Below are 14,155 nucleotides of genomic sequence, written 5' to 3'. Positions count from 1 at the left end.
TTTATCACGCCTAAACTGAGTTTAGGCGTGATAAAGGGCTTTTCACCAACGTGCAAACACTTTGCACCGCTTTGTGAATCATGCCTCTTGTATCTAACCTGAAGTGATTTTCCTAATTTCAATATCTTTTAAAGAGGCACTATTAGCAATGACATGCCCCCCAAAGAAAATACATATGTAAGTAGATAAATACTTCCTTTACTTACATAACAGATGTATTGCGCTGTCCTCGGTTTCCATCCATATAATTTTATATTATAAATAAAGGGTCATTCTCTTCATGGCAGGGGCCATCTTGCTTCCTCCGGTATATTCTCCCCCCCCCCCCCCCCCGCACTCCCCTCCTCCCCGCACTTATTCTCAGCACAGCGGGGAGGAAAAGCTGCAGCTGGCAAAGACTCACCTAATAATAGATCCAAGCGCTGCAGTTCCCCCCTATACTCTCTGCACTACCACCGGCGGCAGTGCAGAGAGTATAGGGGGGAACTGCAGCGCCTGGGAACATTATTCCTGGAGTCTGTGCGCTGCCTTTATCCTTCCCCAAAGTTCTGTGCGGGGAAGAAGGAGAATGCGGCGGTGGCGGGCGGCAGAAGGGCAGGAGGGGGGGGGGGGCGGACATCACACTGGAGGAGGGGGGCAGAGGACAGTGACAGGAGATAGCCTCTGGCCCCCCTCCGTGCGCTCTTACAGCGGCTACAACCACCGCAGACAAGGGGAGAGCAGGCGGCCAATCGCAGAGCAGAGAGGTGATTGACAGAGGCTTTAGCCAATCAGCCTGCCTGTCATTTCTGTTCTGCGGCCTTGCGTCCTGCAGGCATGGGGAGAGAAAAACCTCCGAGGAAAAAAGTAAGAATGCTTTTAAGTATTTGTATTGCCTTATTAGCATCCTGTTTGTCTATGTAATAGGCTAAAATAGATAAATTATTTCACGTATAATGCCTAACAGTTACTCTTTAAGTATTCATTCCTTCCCTGATTATTACTTATATAAAAAAAGGTGTACAGAATTGCATTTTAGTGCTTGGTTGCTCTCAGAAGTACAATTTATTTCTCTTTCCTTTCTACAGTAGTTGCACGTTGGTACAGCATAAAAAACAAAGCAATTACTCATTGCTTATAGAAACTGGAAGGATATTTTTACATAGTACAGTAGATTGATTCTTAGACAAGTCTTTACTGACAAACGTGGTTATGTTTAATTTAAAGGCCTTGTCCCAGAAGACACAGGGGAAAATGTTGAAGAAGAAAGCAACTCGGAAGATGCAAAGCTGCAAGACTTGCCACCTTGCTGGGGATTAGATATAGTCTGTGGAAAAGGAACAGATTTTAACTATGGGCCATGGGCAGATAGACAGAGGTATGTGTATATTATTAGAAGTGTCTTTTTAGCAGACACATTGCCTGCAGTACAGCCATTTGCTATTACTAGAAAACCCCACAGCACATAGCAAAAACAGTGTTTATTGACTTTGGCTTAGTACAGAACTTTACTGATAACTTTACTTGGTTGGTTCTGGCTTAATGAAGAGTGCCACTGTCTCCTGGCCACCAAAAATGGTTAAAATTGGTACCAGAGGTTTTGGTTTAAGTGCAATTGCCATACAGCTGAATACCATTTTTAGAAGTTTAGGATTTTCTTTTTTCCAAATCTGTAATATGGGAGGGGGTAAAGGAAGGTTATTTTGTGAGTTATTGTTAGGAGGCTAGGCTGAAATGTCAAGGATGGGTCAACATTAAGAGGCAAGGATAAGATTAGGTTTCTGGGAGTGTGAGATCTGTGTTTACTAAATGATAGGAAAAGGAAAGAAATCACTGCCAAGAAAAAGTCTTAACTAAAAGCTGAGAGCGGTGTCAATATTATCAGCACCTATTATACATGAATATATATCTGCACCATGCACATTTTTTTTACATAGATACTTGTTACTGAGCTGCGACTAAATATTCATTGACAATTAAAGAGGAACTCTAGTGACAAATGGTACAATTTAGTACATTATTCAGGATATCCACCTATGTTATTAATAGAAAAACATCCAATATATATTTTATGTATATTGCTGTATATTGGTATGTAATCCCACCCACCCATTGATGTCACAGCCTAGGCTGGTTATTATGCAGAATTCTCCCAGTGCACTTTAGGAGACCAAGTATTATTTCTACTGGTTTCGGGACACACCGTAAACATTCCACAGTGATGCACCTGCCAGCAGTAAAGATGTCGCCACCTCTGATAAATTTTAGAATGTAAACAGGGTGAGTAAAGGGAAAAAAATCACTATATCCTTTCTAAAAAAAATATTGTAAAACTATAAGTAATGTTATATTCAATAAAATGTATCTATAAATTATTTTAAGGACTTATTTCAGAGCAATATCCTGCTTTTGGGTTTTCTTTAAAGCTCACTAGCAAATGTGTTCCCATTTGAGTAATACTACAGGTCACGGAGGACATGCTTAGTTGAGATGGGTAGAAGTGCACAAGGTAAAGCAGAGATTGAAGCATAATTTCCGTTTTCAAATGCATAGGTCTGTATAAAACAATAAAGATTTATTTTACCTTCTAATCTTCCAGCTGTCAGTTGCTTTTTCCTTTGCCTGTTTCCCGCTGTTTGCATAATCATTTGCTCTTCTTGCTTTTCCTGGCAGGGAGTGCTTGTGGAAATTTTTCTTCCCCCCAGATTATCAGGTCTTGAAGGTTTCTGAAATTGCACAGCCAGGCCAACCTCGACAGATACAGGCATTTGAATTAAGAATGAACATCATTGCAAATGCTACAATTGATCTTCTTTTTACCAAAAACAAAGTGAGTAGATAACATACCATTTAGTGAATTCTGTACTCAGGAAACCTATTCTTTCACTTCTGTTTTGTTTTTCCAGCTGATTCCGGGGTAGGAGGAAATATGATAAAAGCCGTGATATATGTTATTAGGATATCACTAGAAAGTGTTATGAAGCATGTGTATGTATGTGTGATGCTAGCCTCTTACTGTAAGTGATGGTAACTCCCAAAGCGCTTTATGTCAGTGAATCCAACTGTCATATAGTAATTAGATAACACAATGGCCTTTCTGTGCTTCATGTCCCAGTGGTATGCAGAGACTAGCTGTGTGAAATCGCTGAACCATGCAGGAAGCTCTCAGCGTGTCTTCAGCTTCTGTTGCAGCAATGCTAGGATGTTATGTAGACTTAACTACAGTATATTCAACAGGTTTAAAGTCTAAAGAATTTAAGTGGGGTCAGAATAAATTGCCTGCTGTAGAAACTGACCTATAGCCCAAATGTCTTCCCTAATTTCATCCAGCCAGCAACTCATTAACCATCTACAGGCTCAATTATTTTATTCTTTGATTTTACTCTCATATTTAAGACAAAGTCCAGCTCAAGTGTAAGTTGCCTCCCCCAGTCAAATTAAATTTTTCCTTGTATGATTAGCAGAAGTCTGTCTTCATTCCGTGATTGGCTCCTGTATCTGACTGTGGCAGTGTTGGGTTCTCCAGCTGTTACCTGGCTCTAAGTTTGTAGACAGAAGCTTTACACATCTTTCAGCACATGGGATATGGTGCTTCTGAATTCCGTGGAATTCCGAGTTCCGTGTTTCTGATTGTAAATCAGCTTTCCAAAGCAGTATTTGGAAATCAAAGTGCAGAAATCAAAATTCTGCAGAATACTGCATTTTTTATGCCAATCAGAAAATGTGGAAGTGTACTGCGGTTGGCATGCAGAATTGCGGATTATGGGCAATATAGCGTACATCCGCAAATTTATAACAGATTCCGCGGAATTGAAAATCAATATAACAAACTTTATTAACAATAACAATTCGTCGGAATTTAGAAATTCCACAGAATTCAGACTGTAATATGTTGGAATGCGGAATTCTATCGGAATCGGAAACTGGCATTTCCAACCATCCCTAGTGGTCACGTTCATGTGACATGTGCCTCTCTGCTCTGAGACGGTTCAACCACATTGCATCATTCAGAAGGTGCACAAAACAAAATGTGCACAAAATCCCTTGTGTAAACCCAGAGAGCATAACACAGAGGTGGTAAAGACTACAAGTATGACCAACTAGTTCACCCCCAAAGTTAAAATAACAATAGGTAAGAAAACCTTCTTTTATAAACCGGTGCTGTGTTTTCTTGTGACAATATCATATTGCTTAGTGCCACCTGCAGATGAAAGTTTTAAGTGTAGATGAAGAATGTTTCCTCCCTTCCAAAAAAGATGAGGCGAGATTTCACCACATGCCTGAAATTTCTCATAAAAGCCATGATCTTCATCACAGATGTAATATTCTATTTGACAGACACTTATTAGATTGTCATAGCATCATTTTCCTTAATTGGGAGCGTGTGGTGACTTGCAATGGAACAGCTACATATAGATTATTAAATTCCTAATATTGCTGTGCCATATGGCATCTGTTTATGTCGGCAGAGGCAGCAATTGGTAACATCCTTCTTTCTTTCACAGGAAACAAATGCTGTACATGTCAATGTGTGGGCAGGATCTTACTTGGAAGTGAACATTCCCATGACTGTCACTGAAAATGGTAAAAATTCTTTTTGCATACCGTATATACTCGCATATAAGCCGACCCGTGTATAAGCCGACCCCCCAACGTTTACCTGAAAAACCAGGGAAAAATGATCGACCCCCATATAAGCCGGGGGTAGGAAATGCTGGATTGGTGCAGGCCGTGTGATCCCCCCAGTGTGTCCCAGTATAGCTAGTATAGTGCTCAGTATGGGTAGGTAGTGCCTCAGTATAGCTAGTATAGTGCCCAGTATGGGTAGGTAGTGCCCCAGTATAGCTAGTAAAGTGCCCAGTATAGCTAGTATAGTGCCCAGTATAGCTAGTATAGTGCCTCAGTATAGCTAGTATAGTGCCCCAGTATTGGTAGGTAGTGCCCCAGTAGAGCTAGTAAAGTGCACAGTATAGCTAGTATAGTGCCCAGTATAGCTGGTATAGTGCCCAGTATAGCCAGTAAAGTGCCCAGTATAGCCAGTAAAGTGCCCATTATAGCCAGTATAGTGTCCAGTATAGCCAGTAAAGTGCCCAGTATAGTGCCCAGTATAGCTAGTATAGTGCCCAGTATAGCAAGTATAGTGCCCAGTTTAGCCAGTAAAGTGCCCAGTTATAGTGCCCAGTATAGCCAGTATAGTGCCCAGTATAGCCAGTATAGTGCCCAGTATAGCCAGTATAGTGCCCAGTATAGCCAGTATAGTGCCCAGTATAGCTAGTAAACTGCCCAGTATAGCCAGTATAGTGCCCAGTATAGCCAGTATAGTGCCCAGTATAGCAAGTATAGTGCCCAGTATAGCAAGTATAGTGCCCAGTTTAGCCAGTAAAGTGCCCAGTATAGCCAGTATAGTGCCCAGTATAGTGCCCAGTATAGCTAGTAAACTGCCCAGTATAGCCAGTAAAATGTCTAGTATAGCCAGTAAAATGTCTAGTATAGCCAGTATAGTGCCCAGTATAGCAAGTATAGTGCCCAGTTTAGCCAGTAAAGTGCCCAGTATAGCCAGTATAGTGCCCAGTATAGCCAGTATAGTGCCCAGTATAGCCAGTATAGTGCCCAGTATAGCCAGTATAGTGCCCAGTATAGCCAGTATAGTGCCCAGTATAGCTAGTATAGTGCCCAGTATAGCAAGTATAGTGCCCAGTTTAACCAGTAAAGTGCCCAGTATAGCCAGTAAAGTGCCCAGTATAGTGATCCCCCCGCCCGCAGCTCACTCCGCGGCCGCCGCTGCTATTACCTGTTCAGCTGGTGTCCGCTTCCTCTACTCCGGGTGCCCCTCTCGCTCTGCTCTAAGTGTATCACAGCAGCGCGCCAGGCGCTGCTGCTGTGACGAGGCAGGAGAGAGCGGTTCCCCTGGTAACGGCGATGTGTATCGCCGTTACCAGGGGAACCGCTCTCCCCTGCCTCGTCACAGCAGCAGCGACGGGCGCGCTGCTGTGATACACGAAGAGCAGAATGAGAGGGGCACCCGGAGTAGAGGAAGCGGCCGCCGGCTGAACAGGTAATAGCAGCAGAGGGAGCGGGCGGGGCGCCGCGGACCACCACTACCCAAGACCACCCAAGACTCGCATACAAGCCGACCCCCCCAACTTTTGACCCCCTTTTTGGGGGTCAAAAATTCGGCTTGTATGCGAGTATATACGGTATGTCCCCATGAAATACATCAAGTTTTGCAATGCACATAAATTATCTTAGTCAGTGAGAAGTCTTTATTATGTTCGGTTGAATAGCTCATGTTTTTCCGCTCAGCTTTCAGATCCGCACAAATGTTTAGTTATGAAACATTTGCACAGGAGGTGTTTGTCTTTCCAAGACTCCCATCGTTGGAGAGAAGGAACATGTGACAACATGATGTAGTGCAATCTCTTCACAGCGAGACATGTTTTAAATCATTCATGTGCTGCATGGGTCGGCAGCAGTGATTTTTGCATTTACTGGATTATTTCATGGCTATGCTTGTTCACTACTTTTATATTGTCTTAAAAACACTTAGCACAGCTGTTTGATAAATACCGTGTGGGAAAGAAATATTTGATCCCCTGCTATATTAAATGAACATTTGGAAATTTGTTGGTAGTTTTATTCTAAAGACGAGAGACAGAATACCAACCAAAAATCCATAAAAACACATAAAAGTTAGAAATGGATTAGTATGTCATTGAGTGAAATAAGTATTTGATCCCCTACAACCCAGCCAGAATTCTGTCTTCCACATATTAAGACTCCACGTGGTGTACAGATTATCATCAATCAATTAATCAATAATAGATACTCCTGATCTCACCTCATTATGTATATAAAGCACACCTGCCCACAGAACCAGTTTCTCCCATTATAATTTCAAGGTCTTCCTGGACATGTAAAGCACCATCTTTAGTTTACCAGAAAAAGGATTCCAAGAAGGCTTGTGAGAAAGAGCTGTGATTAGATGAGACACAAACAAGCTGTTTGGCATCAACACAAAGTTCTGTGTGTGGAGAAAGGCAAATAAGTGAGTATAACCCAAAGGATACCATCCCCTCAGTCAAAGAATGGAGGTAGAAAGATTGTGCTTTGGGGCTGTTTTTCCGCTAAGTGTACATGGCAACTTCACCGCATTGAGCAGCAAATGGATAGAGGACCATGTGCCGTAAAATGAAATTCTTGAACCGCCTTCTTTCAGCCAGAACACTTATAGTGAACATAAACTGAAAAGGATATGGATTTTTCCTTTTAAAATAATACCAGTTGCCTAACTCTCCTGCTGATCCTGTGTCTCTTGTTCAGGGGCTGTGGCTAAAACTTTTAGCCACAGCCCCTGAACAAGCTTGCAGATCAGGTGCTCTGACTGACTGTTGACTGCAAAAATATGCTGATTTGGGTACAGGAACCGAGATTGAATTTTGCATTATTATGAGTCCCAAGGTTTTATCAGCAAATGTTTATCACCTATTTTGGAATAGGAACCTCTGGCTGCAGCACAATCATCACAACCTTATCCAGTTCTTGCACTTCGTTCTTGTTGTTTAAATACTCACTTCACTCAATGACATGAAAATCAATTTAAAACTTTTATGTAATGTATTTTTTTCTGGATTTTTGATGATCTTGTGTTCATCTTAGAATTAAACTACCATGAAAAGGACAAAGTGTTTGTTTTTGTTACTTACAAATTCAAGCATGTGGTCAAACAATAATTTACCTCACTGTATGCTTTTATTCTACTTTTATGGCTTTGTAAATAAATACTTTTATGAATGAAATGAACAGTTGATTGAAGTGATTTATTGCTACATGTTACACTATGGTTTATCTTCCTTTTGGAGTTGTATCCTGTTACTTACTGTTTTGCTGGCACCAACCTCTGGGACAGGAGTTCTTCCAACAGAACATTGCCAACAATCTAAACTGTCCCAGAAAAAATAAAACAAAGTAGCTACCGTAGCATTTGCTTATTCTCTTTTTTTCTGTATTCTTTCTTGAATTTTGTTATGGTGTTTTCGTATATCATGTCAGTCCTTTTCATTTGGTCTTTTTTTAGGCTACTCTCCTACCATTAAAGGACAGTTGTTACATGTTGACACTACCACTAGCATGCAATTCAGGACTCTTCTGGAAGCTGAAATGCTTGCAGTAAGTTTTAATTTTTTTAATTTACTTTTTTATTATTTCAGCTTCACTATATATTTTAGCATATCTACATACCACTTCTAAATCTACAGGCAAAAAAGGAAAATATAATATACTGTACTTAATACTGTACTACATAATAATGTAAGGTTCCTTCTTTGTAACACGTTTATAGCATTCACAGGGAATGAAAACCAACCTTGCATTTTATGCTAGGTACACACCATACAATTTTCTGACAGATTTACCTGCCAGATCGATAATTTCTAACATTTCTAATTATTGCTAACATCTAACATTCAATTGTCTGTTCTTTTTTTTTTATAATTTTTTCGATCAATTTTTACATAACTGAATGAAAATCGATCAAAAAACTATTTAAAAAAACGTAAAATCAAAAAATTTATCGAAATTTAGATCAGACATGTTGGAAATAATCGATTTGGCAGGTAAATCTGCCAGAAAATTGTATGGTGTGTACCTACCATTAATTGCTATCAGCCCGTATGTGATTAAGGTGTGACGTAACCTACCTGTTTGGACTTTGAAAAAACAACAATTTGCATTCTTAAAACAAAGTATTTGCGATTATCCAGGGTGGAGTGAGGTGCAATGCATCACTGCTTAAATATGCAAATCATCTCTTTGTTGTCCTTGATAGCTAAACACACCTCCAGAACCGCTGGAATGCAGTGATGTGTCAGCGTGTTATTATTACAGAGCCAAACTAATCCAACAAGCATACAGACTGTTGCAGACTGGTTGATCCTCATCAGTGCATGGCATGGATTAATATGGCTTTATGGGTCAGGACTTGAAACGGATGGAAGATCAAACAGTCAGAAACGGTCTGAATGCATGTTAGATTATTGTGGCTCTGTACAATTAACAAGCTGACACATCATTGCATTCCTGCAGTTCTGGAGGTGTGTAGCTCTCAGGGACAACAAATGGACAATTTGCATACTCAGCAGTGATGCACTGTGAAACACCTCAAATAATCACCCCACCCTGATTAATCACAAATACTTTCTTTTAAGAAGGCAACACTTTCAAAGAGATGGCCACTTAAAGTGACTCTGTGACAAAAATTACAACGTTTTTTCTACCATCCTACAAGTTCCTAAACCTATTCTAATCTGTTCTGGCTCACTGCAGCACTTTGTACTATCACGGTCTCTGTAATAAATCAATGTATCTTTCCCCTGTCAGACTTGTCGGCCTGTGTCTGGAAGGCTGCCAACTCTTCCGTGCTGGTCTGTTCCTCTATGCACACTCCAGTGTGTGTTTTATTTACATAAGCCAGCAGCTTCTCTGCTATCTTATCAGTGATAGAAGAGAGCTGGATAAAAATCCTCCTCTGTTAGGCTGTGAAAGTAGCTGGCTGACACATACTGAGGAATTACAAACACAGGCACAGGCAGAGCTGTCTGCAGGAAGCCTGTAATGTTCAGTGCATGAGAGAAGAAGGGGACAGAAGGTAAACACACAAATGATCTTTTGAGATTCAAAAGGAAAGCTGTATACAGCCTGCTTGTGTATGGATGTATTTTCTATGTGTGGACATATTGTACATCAACCTACTTCCTGTTTTGGTGGCCATTTTGTTTGTTTATAAACAAACTTTTTAAAACTAGATAAACAGAGGAACACAAAGAGCCCCAATAGTGTAGTATGTATGTATGTAGGTAGAGGCGCTGAGTGTCGTTTGTTTTGCTAGATGCTGTAACTCCTTTTTCTATTGCCTGAGGAAGCGGGCGCTGACCCGTGAAATGCGTTGCTTTGTTTTATCTGGAGTTCGTTAATAAATAGACTGAATGTACAGTCGTGTTGTGTCTGCTTGGAGGGGGTAAGTCCACCACTGCCTCCTCTAATTACCAAGTTTTGGCTTTTAAGCTCCTTTAAAACCCCTTTTATCCTTTTGGCGCCTCTGTTCTCTCTTATATAAACTTTTTAAAACTGTTTTTGACTACTTTTAATGCGGCGGGGAGCGGCGAAATTGTGACAGAGGGTAATAGGAGATGTCCCCTAACACACTGGTATGTTTACTTTTGTGCGATTTTAACAATACAGATTCTCTTTAAAGATAACCCCAGGTGGGTTTGAAAAATCCTATTAGGACATAGGCAAGTGCTGTGTACAATTAGCAGCCTTTGTGTCTTTACACACCGTCTCCAGGCTCCCCCCAAGCTCTGCTGTCCCCCATAAAAAAAAACGCCAGACTAGCGACATGCAGAATGTCAGCTGGCTGTTTACCTGAAGGCTGTCAGTCACTGCTGCTCCCCTGCCCCCTGTATAGCGCAGCTCCCCGCCTGTGTCCCTTCCCTCCACCTCCGTAAGCTTCCTCCAATTGGCTTACGGAGGCGGGGATAGAAGGGACAGTCTGTATGCTTGTTGGATTTAAAACCCACCTCTGGTTCTCTTTAAGGGTTGTCATACAGGCCCTTGCTTTACTTTCACATAGAAATAAATAGGGAGCTGTAACACTAACAGGAGACACAATACCTGAATTCTAGTCTGAAAAAAATCACGCCGAGCAGTTAATTAATTACATTTGCTGGCTGTGCTTGCGTAATATACTTTGTATGTGACCATTTGTTTTTATCTTAGGCATTGCTTAGTAGGGATGCCTAGCTCATTGCCTGAAATGCAGTTTGCAAACAGGGACCAGTTACAAATTTGGTTACAAACCCAATCTTGAAAATAAAGTACAGATGCATAAATTATGACAGATACAGCTCTCTTTCACTTGATATAATGCAATGTGAGCTGGCAGAAAATGCATATAGGTTGCAGGTTAATGCTGTTTGAATGTTGATAAGATGCCTGTATTTCTTGTCACAATAAATTTCTGAACAAAATAAATCCTTGATATATGCAAGATCATAAAGAGGTATTATAAAAACTGCAAGTAAGAACTTTACTTGGAATAAATCAGGAAATACATTTTTCATTTGATCCTTTTTATTTATGGGGGATGGTATTTGTATTGGCTGAATTGTTTTCAGTTGTAGAGCTTTTCAGGCACCTTATAGTGCTACCCAGACGTTATTTCTGCACTGACCAGAGATGTATTGTGATAAAGCAGTAAGGGCTGCATTCACTAAGCATTACTGCATATGGTAATGCAGACACCAGCTGATTTTACCAAACATCGCGCCACATGTCATTTCACAAATTTCACTAAAATTACCTACTGACTAGTGAGGTAAACTACCAACTTGTGTGGTAAATACCTCAGATATGAATGTATAAAGATTAGAGCACTGGGTAACGCAAGTGAGATGTTCGGTATTTTACCTCCCGTCTGAAGCTGTCGGTAACTAACAAACAGCCTTTCAGTAAAATGTACAGGCAAAGGAACCAGCCAATAGGAGGAGCCATCCTGCCCCACTACTCACTCCATTAGTGCCAATGTACTGGTGAGGCATCAGAAAGTGAAAACGTGAGATGCAGGAGCAGGGCACATTCATGAAGGTTTCCCCTATATCCCTTTAGATGTGCACATCTATAGAAATAGGGTCCTTTAGTGGCATGCTGTAGTGCTACAGCCTTTATACACCATATTGTACTGATGGTGCTGTAGTAAGCCATCTTATATGTGAATCTTTTCATTCAGGTCTGTATATGATCATTTGAGTCTGGTGAACTTCCTTCACATTTGTTTATCAGGAACTAACCAGATGGGTCTATGAGTCACATGTTACTTAAAGAGAAACTCCGACCAAGAATTGAACTTTATCCCAATCAGTAGCTGATACCCCCTTTTACATGAGAAATCTATTCCTTTTCACAAGCAGACCATCAGGGGGCGCTGTATGACTGATATTGTGGTGAAACCCCACCCACAAGAAACTCTGAGTACGTACTCCTGGCAGTTTCCTGTCTGTGGACCTTGCTGCATTGTGGGAAATAGCTGTTTACAGCTGTTTCCAACTGCCAAAAAAGCATGCAGCAGCTACATCATCTGCCAACAGTAAAAATGTCACCATGTAATAAATGTCAGAATGTAAATCAGGGATTTAAAATAATTTACAATGGGCGAACACTGACTAAATCAGATAACTCTGTTTGGAAGAAAAATCGTTCACTTACACCATCAACGAACCAATCTTTGCTTCCTATCTATCACAACCGACAAGAAAATCCAAATTTTGATGTGATGAAAATTCAATCGGACGACTATTTTTATAATTGTTTGTAATCGATTGTAGAGATTATTTACAACCAATCCGATTAGAATTTCTGATCACTTGAACGAGTCCCCTTTATAATATGTAGCAAGCAGTTCTGTGTTGTAAAGCAGATCTTTCTTTATTTTGGCAAATGAAGTTGCAGGTTTATCTTAAAGGCATACTTAAGTCATCCCCCAAAAAATTATTTGTACTCACCTGGGGCTTCCAATAGCCCCCTGCAGCTGTCTGGCGCCCACGCCGTCTCCCTCCGATCCTCCTGTCCTACAGGGCGCTATTGCGGCTGGGAACGCAAAGAATCACTCGCGTTCCCAGCCTGTCGGCTCCTGTCACCGAAACCGGAAGTGGCTGCCGGCGGGGACAGGAGGATCGGAGGGAGACAGCTTGGGCACCGGACAGCTGCAGGGGGCTATTGGAAGCCCCAGGTGAGTAAAACTCATTTTTTTTGTTTGACTTAAGTGACCCTTTAAGCTCCTAAAAAACGAAGCTGATTAAATTGATGTGATCCATTTCCTATGCTATATTTGTTTTATTGTAATGCTTATTTTGTTCTTTTTCCATAGTTCCATATAAATGCCAGCTACCCACGGGTGTGGAATATGCCCCAGTCGTGGCATTGTGAGTTAGAGGTTTACAAAGCAACATACCACTTTATTTTTGCTCAAAAGGGCTTCTTTACAGGTAAATAACTGGCAACTATTATGTATTTTTCATTTATTTTGCAGCGTTGTGATATGCCCTCTTAGCATTCTTCTGTTGAACTGTCTTCCTTGAATCCATGCTTCACTTAAAGAGAAACTCCGACCAAGAATTGAACTTTATCCCAATCAATAGCTGATACCCCCTTTTACATGAGAAATCTATTCCTTTTCACAAACAGACTATCAGGGGGCGCTGTATGGCTGATATTGTGGTGAAACCGCTCCCACAAGAAACTCTGAGTACGTACTCCTGGCAGTTTCCTGTCTGTGACCCTTGCTGCATTGTGGGAAATAGCTGTTTACAGCTGTTTCCAACTGCCAAAAAAGCATGCAGCAGCTACATCACCTGCCAGCAGTAAAAATGTTACCATGTAATAAATGTCAGAATGTAAATCGGGGATTTAAAAGATTTTACAATGGGCAAACACTGACTAAATCATTCATACATAATTATTGTAAAAATGAAGCACATTTTTTTATTACATTTTCACTGGAGTTCCTCTTTAAAGGGGAACTTCGGCCTAAACAAACATACTGTCATTAAGTTACATTAGTTATGTTAATTAGAATAGATAGGTAATATCATCTTTTACCCACCCTGTTTTAAAATAACAGGCAAATGTTTGTGATTCATGGGGGCTGCCATCTTTGTCATGGGGGCAGCCATCTTTTTGGTTGAAAGGAGGTGACAGGGAGCATGAGACACAGTTCCAACTGTCCAGTGTCCTGATAACCCCTGATAACCCCCTCCCAGCTGCACACACTAGTCTTCAAATGTCAAATTCAAAATGTAAAAAAAAAAAATTGCACCAAAACAGCAGAACGAGATCAACATCAGAAATCCCATCATGCTTTGCACAGCATAAGGGGAAAACTGCCCGGGCAGTTTTCTTCTGTGCAGCTAAAAATGAGGCTTGTATAAGAGAAACAAAGTTCTGATGCTGTGAAACTGTTAAAGAAACACCAGGCCTTTTCAGCCCTGCTGAGTCGATTTTTAGTCTGGAGGTTCACTTTAAGTAATGAAAGGCCTTCCAAACAACTGACCATTCCTAGTGATTGATTCATAATTGTGCTTGAAAACTAGAATTAAACTGATACTTAGGCCTTGGACTTCTAGCT

General features: G+C 40.9%; 1 protein-coding gene across 1 annotated transcript in view; it reads left to right on the top strand.

The window, feature by feature from the left end:
• The window catches only part of BLTP1 (bridge-like lipid transfer protein family member 1), a 399,009-nt gene that overhangs the window by 113,003 nt on the left and 271,851 nt on the right, over positions 1-14,155 (top strand). The window contains exons 10-14 of the mRNA XM_068280272.1: positions 1,207-1,357; positions 2,653-2,809; positions 4,485-4,563; positions 8,054-8,145; positions 12,899-13,016. Of these exons, the coding sequence (XP_068136373.1) occupies positions 1,207-1,357; positions 2,653-2,809; positions 4,485-4,563; positions 8,054-8,145; positions 12,899-13,016 (597 nt within the window). The remainder of the gene's footprint in view (positions 1-1,206; positions 1,358-2,652; positions 2,810-4,484; positions 4,564-8,053; positions 8,146-12,898; positions 13,017-14,155) is intronic.

This window comes from Hyperolius riggenbachi, chromosome 1, assembly GCF_040937935.1.
Source record: "Hyperolius riggenbachi isolate aHypRig1 chromosome 1, aHypRig1.pri, whole genome shotgun sequence".
Lineage (NCBI taxonomy): Eukaryota > Metazoa > Chordata > Amphibia > Anura > Hyperoliidae > Hyperolius > Hyperolius riggenbachi.
The sequence above is the reverse complement of the archived record's forward strand: the minus strand, read 5'-3'. Positions and strand labels throughout refer to the sequence as shown.